Here is a 9,818-nt window from a genome sequence, read left to right as displayed (position 1 = left end):
TGCTGGGAAGGAGCTGAGCTGTAAAATGGGCTCATGCTCCAGAAGGCTCAGAGTTTTCAGGGCAGTCATACACATACTCTGCCCCACACTGACTGGATCTGGTGACAAAGCAACTGAAGCTGTTTTATAATTTTCAAAATTGCTTTAACTGATAATCCTGGAAAGTTACTCATTCATAAACTCAAAGATTTTTAAAAGGAAAAGGAACCCCTGTGACAATCCTCCCCTTCCACCAGTTACTGTGGCAACATGTCCATGGCTTCTGGCTGAGCTACCATGTGTTAGAAAGTCATTCATCTTCCACTGAAGCACTGGTAGCCTTAGGGGCCCTATCAAGTGATGGAAAATTCATCACCTCCTTGCAGAGTCACAGTGGTTAATTACCTTTCTTGTTTAAAAAATATAGATTGTCTCCATTCTTGTTTGACTTTGTCCAGCTTCAGCTTTCAGTCCTTCCCAGTTCTAGTAGGGACATGCCTTATGTCCTCTTGTGAGAATCACATCCTCAGAGCACATGTGTCAGTGACAAATGCAACAGAGATTTAAATCATTCATTATAAAATACCCAGAACATTTTTATTATTCCTTAAACCATTCAATTTTTGCCATGAATTCTGTGGCAAGGAGTTCCACAGACTAAAACACTCATAAATGTGGAGAAATACAATTTATCTGTACCGTGGGTCTACCTGGAAAAATGAACCCTACACAAATCAACCCACTGAAGTGACAGAACATCAGAGGGGCTGCAGTAAACTGAAGGGCAACAGCAGTACCTGGAAATTGGGGATGGGGTTTAACGTTGGCAGCCAGGCTGATCTTGGGTTTTCTTGGTAGCGGAAGGGGCCATTAAATGCCTGAGTAATGGCACTCAGATTGAAGGCACACACTGCTGAGGCAGCTATGCTGTTTCTGAAAAAGGGGAGGGGAAAAAAAAATCAATTTAATCATTAGAACATTGACATTTTTATCATAACAGACATCAAACTCCACTCAAATAAAATACATGTAAATTACTAGGCAGATGTATAGTGATACCAATCTCACAGGGAGTATAAATAAATAAATAAATAAACTGTAAAATGCAGATGACTTGCGTGACAAGTTTGAGAATGAATTTAAAGTTTGGTTTTAAAATGTCAGAGATTTAAGGGCCATGGAAGCAGTTCTGACAAGAAAGGTGAATACAGTTTAATTTGCATGGATTATTTGTGTCTGGTTTTACTTTTATTTTTTTAAGAACCCATCTACCTTTATGGATTACAAACAAGCTAATTTTTAATCTCTTGTTGTTTCTCAAGGTGAAGTTCTGTTTCTACAGGTTCCTGAAATCTTCAGCTATAAAATATATCATCTAGTATTATATTTGCATACATGCAGTGGAAAGGAAAATGTGACAGTGACAAACCAGCTGGTTCTGACAGCAGCTCAGCATGCAAAAAGGTCTTGCTAATTCATGAAAACCTCTGTTTTCAGTGACCACAGTTCACTTCTGCGTGTTCCCCCAGGTGGGAACAGGATCTGTCTGGGGCAGACTGTTCAAGCACACTCAGCAGGGGAGGCACAGCACCGTGAGGGAAATGCTGCTGTGGGAAGGACTCTTTGGAAAGAAGTCTGTTTAGGGATGCTGGGCTGCCCAGTCACACTGCACACAGATCAGCTGGCCTTTGCTGTTCCATTTCAGTCCAGGAGGACTCACTTCTGCAGGGTCCTGAGCCAGCTCATCTCCTCCTGCCTCAAGAGGGTTGGAAGGCACTTCCTAGATGGTGACCTCAACAAAACTGTCTCAGAGGGACATTTGATAAGTGATGACTTGAAATTCAAACCTGCTTCCAGTTCTTGCCTCCTCCTTTTTTTTTTTTTTTTTTAATTTTTTTTAGGAAAACTACAAGGTTTAGAGAAAAAGATATCAAAATAAAACTAAAAATAGGGCCAGCATGAGAGACTGATTCATCACGGTGCCTTTTAAATAACCCAAGCCCCGCTGTATGAATCTTTTTGCTAATTAAGGCAATTTGAATTCCCTGAAAAGAACACTTTTTTGTCTTTTTTTTTAACTAAACCAATAATTACACTCTCATGCACACACAAAAAAAGCCTTTCTTCACCATTCCAGGCTGGAAAGCAGAAGAACAGATTCTTTGACAGCATATTTCTTCCTAGCAATACAACATCAGGAAGAACTTCCTGCTTTGCCTTCCCATTCTCTGCTCCCCCCTGCCCCTTGCATCCCCAGAATGATGGAGTAGCTCACTTTGAACATGTCAAAGCAATGCCAGGCAAACCTTTCTCCACTTTTGTCTGAACACTGCTGATGCAGTGCATGCTCACAGACAGCAGCTTTTAAGACAAACCTAATGATGGATGACAAGTAAATGCCTTGAGGCGCATACAGGGAAAAAAAAGACAATGAGGGAGAAAATGAACAAGGAAAAGAAAGAATAAAATTCCACTAGTTTAATGAAAATACTTAAAAGAAAGAGAAAAAAAAGAATATTTTTAGGGCCCTGCTAAGGACTTCATAGTTTAGCCTTTTCTCTTTGCTGGAAAGGAGGAAGGAAAGAGGTTTTCCATTAAATCTGTGGACCATTTTCTTTTCCATCTGTGGTCTGGCATATTTCCCATCCCTCCTTATGAAAAGTTTGATCCCAGTCTCAAGCCAGTGACATCAACTGGTGCAGCTGGCCCCTGTGTTTTGGTGGGAAGTGCAACTTCCTTTATTCCCACCTCCTGCCTCCTGTGACTAACTAGGCTGGTTTAAAGAATGTGTTAAGTTCAAAGAGGTTTTAACATTGTCTCTATTACCTCCCAGAAAATTTTAATAAAAACATCTTAAATATTTCATCAGCAGCTTCCCCCAAAAGCTCTTTCCCACTGATTCAGCTGGGTATAACATAACATGAAGCAATAAATCTATACGTGGGTGTTGCCACAACCACTAATTCCCCTTTTTTCTAAGATGACCCTAAATTCATCAAACATGAACCTTCCGAAGTAAAAAATACCTGTAAACAATAGCAACAACAACAACAACAAAATCATAGTTTTGTGTTGCATTGGCATTTTATCACAAAGGAACTGAGACTGGTGCATAAATTAACCCTCTTTGGTATGCAGAGCTCATGTAGCATGATATAAGTCCCAGTGAAAGTTAAAAGAATAATTACCATTATTTCTCTAGTTGGATGACAAATTGGAACATTTTCTCTTTGAACTTTTAAAAGAACACTATGTTGTAAACCCAAAATGCTATTTGATCTAACTTCAGCTGTTATCAATTACTAATTTCTTCAATTACACAAATGTTGCATATTATATTATATTCAGAAGATAAAAGAGAAACCCTACATCCCTGATGTACAAAGAATGCTCAAGTGTACCCTGAGGAGACAGGTAACACTCATCACATCTCATGTTAAACTTGGGAGATGGACATAGCAGAAGAGCACTGTCCCAGCCAAAGCTAGTCTATGTCTCCCCCTTCATTGTCCATAAATGTCACCAATTTGATAAATAAAATACAGTTATTAATAGTCTTCTCATTTCCAGCTTCCATTCTTGGCTGGATGAATGGGCAAATGGATAGATAAAACATTATCACTATAGGCAGAGAAGTCTTCTCCAACTGCAAAAGAAAAAAAAGGGGTCATCTCAAGTGCCCAAAGCAGTAGTCAGATTTCCTTTTAATGTTCAGGAAGTTTGGCAAAAAACCTCTAAATGTTTTTAAAGAATGACTCATGCGCCTTTCAATCCGAGGACAGATCTTCCCCTAGCCCACAGTCAAGGTGCAGCGCTCAATCACGTTTATTTTTTCTAGTTGCTTCTCTACTGGCTCACTTTTGACTGACATTGGCAATGATGGAATAGAAACAAAACATGGAAGAGGGATGAGGATGGCCAAACACTTACCTATTTCTTGGAATTTACAGAGGGGGAAGAACATTCAGGCTCTGTTGACTCACAGTGAGGCTCCCAACAGCGCTTTAGCTCAAGAAGTTGGGGCTGATGCTTTGTGACTTCAAGGGCTGAAGTTCAAGCCCTGTCACACCAGCAGGTGACACATTAAAACAGGAGGGTTTGTACTTCAGCAGGGCTTCACTGCTTTGGTTTTCTGTGGGCTCCCTGGGAACAGGCCCTTATTCATATTGGACAGCACTGCACACAAAAACCCCAAACAAGTTGGCTGCCCAGCACAAGGAAGGCACTTTGAGCATTTGCCATATGGAGCAACTACTCAGATTTTCATTCTCTAGTTTACACGTCAGGCTAACACCCCCCTGGAGAACATGTATTATTGAAACTCAATACCATGCAGACTGGTTATAGCTTGAAACTTGACATCCTAGCCTTAGGCATCAGAGAAAAAGTTATTTGAGCTTTCCTGACTTAAAAATATACATTATGAGTTTTTTAATATATTTTTTAATTAACTCTTCTTCTCTTTTCTGCTTTCACAGCTACACTAAATCATTCCAATTACAAGTTTTTTCAATATCAAGCCAAGAAGAGGTGATTAGGAAGTATCAGAAATCATACCTCCCCTTCAGAGCTCCATCACTGCTTTTGATTTGTGGACCTCAAACAGTCTGGCAGAGGTAAAGCTCCCCCATCCTGCCTTGGAAATGCTAAATGCCTTGTGGCCCTCATGACCTTGCTATTACAGTGCTGTTCAACTGCAATAGATGTTGTTTTCAGTCTAGGCTGTTGTGATCCCATGTGCCTCATTCTTCTCCTTCCAGCCTTTCTCTCCCAAGTGTGTGCACCTGTCCGTCTCATGGGCCAGCTCCAGTGTTCACACAAATGTGTCAGATTGTCCAGGCAATTAGCCTGGCTGGAAATTAATGTGTTTCTGTCGGGTCATTTTTCCATCATTTCTCTAAAATACACAAGTGGGACTGTCCCTACAAAAAGTCTGAAGTCTGTCAATGCCCAGGTTTGTATCAAATTAAGTTACCCTAAAACTGCACAGTCACCTTTTATGGACTCCAAGAATCTGTGAGCCAAGGATTAAAAACACGGTCCTAAAGCTATGTTGTCATGATGGATAACACAGATCTATCTATTCCTTCACGTTTACTAAATGATCTTTCAAAAATGATTGCTCAGACTGTCTAAGAAATCAATACATTGTCAGTCTCAGGCTGCTGGGGATAGAGGAAGGGCAGTAAAGCCAGTGCAACTTACACATTAGTAGTGAAGACACCGTAGATCAGATCTTGCTCAGGAAGGTAGAAGGTGCTTTGCAATTCATTGTAATAGAAAGGGATTTCTCCAGCACGGGAGCAGTTCAGTCTGGCCTTCATGAAAGTTGTCCATGTGTCCTCCAGCAAAAACCTCCCTCCAATATCATTTTTGCAAACCCTTGCCACACGGGAATACACTGTTTTCCCACAGTCATGTTCCACCGCATTCTCACGGAAGAAGAAGTAGGTGAACAAGCCGATGTCATAGGCAGCAATAAAGTTAGGCTCTGAAAAACAAACATTTGAAGAGATTTATATAGGTTAGAAATCAATCCATGCTCACTGACTTGCTCAATGCATTGTGCTGCCAGCTCCATTTATGCAGCCTGTCAAAGCTGGGACCACAGGGAGTTTGGAGTCAGCAGAGGACATAAAAACAGTAGATGGGAATAATGATATATGAGGATACAGATCTAGTACCTTTTTTCAGATCTCGGAAAGGTCCCATTGTTTCTCCACTTTATTGGCAAAGCTGCTACTGATTTCAGTGAAAGCAGAGTTCAACACTTTGCATATGCATGACTATTCTCTGTACCTATACTCATTTTACAAGATAAAGCCTTCCCATTGGGCTGCTTCACCTATTCACTTTTGAAGTGGACCTTATGATGTGTTAAATATGCTGCGTGCATCCGCCTGATTCCCCAGACAGCTGCGCTGAAACATTCAAGCTACTCTCCCAGCACTGTCACATCTGGCTTTTATCATCAAACCTTTCCTGCTTCTAGGCACAAAAGATTATCTTATGTCCATAAAACAAAACCCTGCCAGAGACTGACAGTAGAGAAATGTGCTCTCCTTAATGCTTTTTCTCCTAAAATTTTCAGTATTATTTTCACAAGAATTGGAAAGAACTTTGAATTTAGTAGGTTTAGTAATAAATACTTTAATTGGAGATATAACAAAGCTTTAAAGTGTACAGTCTTTTATCCTAAAAGTTTCTTTGGTAAAAGGAAAACTTTGGCCAATGAATAATATTTGACCAAACAAACAAACCTTCCCCAAACCTGTTGGTTTAATAGGGTGTTTTTACAATATTCATTTCCGAGTAGTGCTCAAAGGAAGAATAAAGGGAAGGACAGGATTCCTTTAGAGCTGCAGCCCACGAGTGAAAGGAGAACAGAGAAAGGCAGCCCACTGCTGCTGCAAGGTAAGTTTGGGAGGCAGATCATGGTACAGAGGGGAGGGCACTGCAAATCATCTCCTGTCAAACTTCTCCTTCAAACTAACCATGAACCTTAAAGGGACCATTGTGATCCCCAATCTGACCTTCTGTCTAACACAAGCCAGAGAATTTCACCCTGTAATTCCACCATCAGATCCTGTAACTAACAGGAGAATTAGAGCACATCTTTCGAAGGAGATCTGATATTAGTGGACAATGTCACCTGGCTTTACATCCATCACTTTCCTCAGTGACTTGTTCAAATCACTAAAGACTGACCCAGCTGCAACCTGTACTTCTTTTCCCATTTGACATTATCTGGTTTCAGCTTCCAATCACAGGTTCTTGTCATGACTTGTCTGCTAGATTAAAGAACTTTATCCTCTCCAAAATCTTCTCTTGATGTAAGTACTTCCATATCATGAACAAAACACCTTTTATCTCCTTTTCAGAAAGATAAATAAATTGAGCTCCTTAAGGCTCTCACTGTGAGGCAGGCTTTCCAAGTTTCAAATCACTGAATGGCTCTTCTCTGAATCACCTTCAGGTTTTCTATTTCTTGTTGAAAAGTTGTCAGAACAGGACGAAATTACTCCGATGTCACCAATGCTGCACAAGGTTATAAATCCAAGAGTCACATTAGTTTTTCCAGTCACATACAAGAACTTCAGCTACTGTTTGTCTTCCTTAAACTCCCCAGTTCCAATGTGGCTTCCTTCTGAATCTTGCATTCATGCACAGACAAGAGGAACATGATTCCAATGAGTGTATATGGGCTATGATGCTTGTTGGTCCTAATAACAGTCTTTCCTGATGACATCCTTTCCCTTACACTCCAGGTCTCCATACTGACTTCAAGATGCCTGCAGAAGCCTAGCTCAATCTTATTAAGCTCCAGAGAGTGCACAGTCCCACTGTTCTTGTCTTTAATTGAAAGGTCCTGAAATCTAATAGAAAGATTTCAAATATCTGGTCAATTTACCTTGGTCAAAGGAGATGGGGGAATATTGGGGTCTCCATCACTACAGTCTGTTCAGACTAGAAGTGCTTTGCCCCAGTAGGAAGGCGTGGACTCAGTGCAGGGATTGCCGGTTAAAATTCTATAGCTTGCTTGATGCAGGATATTATCACACTGGGGTAAGAGCTGCTTTTAATAACTATAAATCCACATCAGCATGGACTCACATGGAACATAACGTGCTGTGAAATTTCTCATTTTTGAAGTGATCTTGCACTGAAACCAGGCATCTTCAGCTGAGTCAGGGGAAGTAAAGTGTGCCTATCACTCTGCAGAACTGGGTCAACAATACAATGCTTTAAGTTGATTTTGATCTTCAAATCTTTGGGTGGTTTTCTTGTTAAAATGATGCATTTGGTCATCTCACAAGACAGAGACCCATATATATGTTAAGTAGCCTATAAGACCCACTTTCTATATTCTAAATCAACTTTTCTGAAATAATTCCAGGCTCTTTTTAAATGTCTTCTAAGCTGCATTGATTATTGCTCCGGAAGCCCTTCCCCATCATAACTCTGGATCTCAATATGAAAAGAGAGAGAAAGATTTACAAGCCTGTCAAGCTGACTTTAATACATCTCTTGCTCAGATGTGACCCACATGACTTTACCATTGAGCCATTTGGAGTTGTATTGTGCTGTCCTAAGTGGGGGAACATTTCCAAGGCTGCGGTAAATAGCAGGATCCCGTCCAGAAAAATCAATCACAGTTGCAGCATAGAGTTCTCCTCGTGATGTAATCACAGCTGTCGAGTTATGCCGAGGGTCGTATGGGCACCGAGCCACTCCATTAATTCTGTCAATGATTTTGCTGAGATTTCCTACCTGTATTTAAAAGGAGAGAGAAGAAAATTTAAAGAGCATCTGACTTTCTTAATGGTATAAAGAATTTGGTTGGCCCATGAGTACCTGTGAGCAAATCCCCGATTTTTAAAAATCAGGTAGTTATGAGAATGTAATCTTAGTGATGACTGAAAATTGATCTTTACAGCCAACATTTGCCAATGTAAGAAGTTGTGCTTGAACCTCACTGATCCCATTGCTTTGTACCAAGGGTTATTCCCCAGTCAATAAAGCCCAAACCCCCTTGGTGTAATCTGGTGCTCCTCGTACAAGTGCAGGTTTTTAATCTTCCATAGACACCTCCTGAATACATATTGGCCTTAAGCAAACATACAAATAAACATTTCTCTGGACCTGCTCCTGCCTCCCATGAGCCCAAAGCGAGTTCTTTATTTAAAGAAAACTTTAAAATATTCAGCTCAGGAGTTACTCACAGTAAGTTGTCTATATTTCCCATTTTCAGTGCCATACCCAAGGTTTACATGAGCAGCGCTTTGTCCAGATCAAACTCACCAATAACATGAACTTTTTGTTCCCCAACTGCAGACATAGTCACTGCCCCAAAGCAGCCCAAAGAAGAAAACCAACATAATTTCAGTCAGCTACATTTAGAACATATTTTGTGCAGCCATGATAGCATGCCAAATGACTGTCCTTCCCCAGAGCATGCATCCAACCCTCCCCATCACTGTAAAAGAAGCAGAACAGACCTGTCGACTGGAACACACTGGCGAAAAGGCATTGGTACCACAGGTAAAAACCTTCTTGCCATAAACAATCAGCACTCGGACATAGTTCTGACACTCTTCCTATAGGGACACAAGACAGAGACAAAGGATTTTTGAAAATACTATTACATTAAACATAGCTGTGTTGCAGCAAGAATGCACCTTCCTTAGCTCTAACTTGGGCTGAGGTTTGTTGCCTCAAGCAGCGCACAGCTGTAGGGAGCCAGCAGTCTAGGAGAGCAAGCCCAATTTTCTGGTTATTTCTCTAACCATAGCCCTGCACAGTCCTGGGGTAGGATGTTAGCCATCAGGTCAATTTTGTCATAGCTACAAGTGCCTCTTTCTGTGCTCTGCTTAGATTGGAGGAGAATTTTCCCTCTTTCCACGATGATACTTCTGACCTATTTTCCCACTAATGCTGCAGCTCTGAAAACATTACCCAGACACCAACTCCAGTGAAGGACAGCAGGTCTGTCTGCACTATAATTCAAGCCAGTGCCAGCAGGATAACAGCAGGAACTTCTTTTTAATAGACCAGGCTGGTCAGAGAAACTTGTGCTTGAACAGGCTGTTACTTCCTTCCTCCCAGAGAATTGTGTGCTCAGGATTTTCCATGGTAGAAGGAGTTTCTCTTTCAGGCCAGGCCAGTGAGAAATAGCAAGTTCCCAGTCTCAGCTGCTTGACTGCTTGCTGGTACCAATAGGCAACTCCCTCCACATGGCAGTCCCCAAAGGTCTGGGGGTCCTGCTGTCCCCACACTGTGCTGGGGTGGCAGCACAAGGCTGCAGTTACCTTTTTGTTCAAAAATCACCTTCATGTGGT

At 41.2% G+C, this 9,818-nt stretch overlaps 1 protein-coding gene across 1 annotated transcript in view; it reads right to left on the bottom strand.

Annotated features, from left to right (window-relative positions):
- SEMA5B (semaphorin 5B) overlaps positions 1 to 9,818 on the bottom strand; it is a gene marked incomplete at both ends in the record, with an annotated part of 125,622 nt that overhangs the window by 55,071 nt on the left and 60,733 nt on the right. The window contains 4 exons of the mRNA XM_084209151.1: positions 777 to 912; positions 5,185 to 5,470; positions 8,037 to 8,250; positions 8,979 to 9,077. Of these exons, the coding sequence (XP_084065277.1) occupies positions 777 to 912; positions 5,185 to 5,470; positions 8,037 to 8,250; positions 8,979 to 9,077 (735 nt within the window). The remainder of the gene's footprint in view (positions 1 to 776; positions 913 to 5,184; positions 5,471 to 8,036; positions 8,251 to 8,978; positions 9,078 to 9,818) is intronic.

Source organism: Fringilla coelebs, assembly GCF_963513975.1.
Source record: "Fringilla coelebs genome assembly, chromosome: 7".
Taxonomy (NCBI): Eukaryota; Metazoa; Chordata; class Aves; order Passeriformes; family Fringillidae; genus Fringilla; species Fringilla coelebs.
Note: the sequence above shows the minus strand (reverse complement) of the source record. Positions and strands in the feature narration are given on the sequence as shown.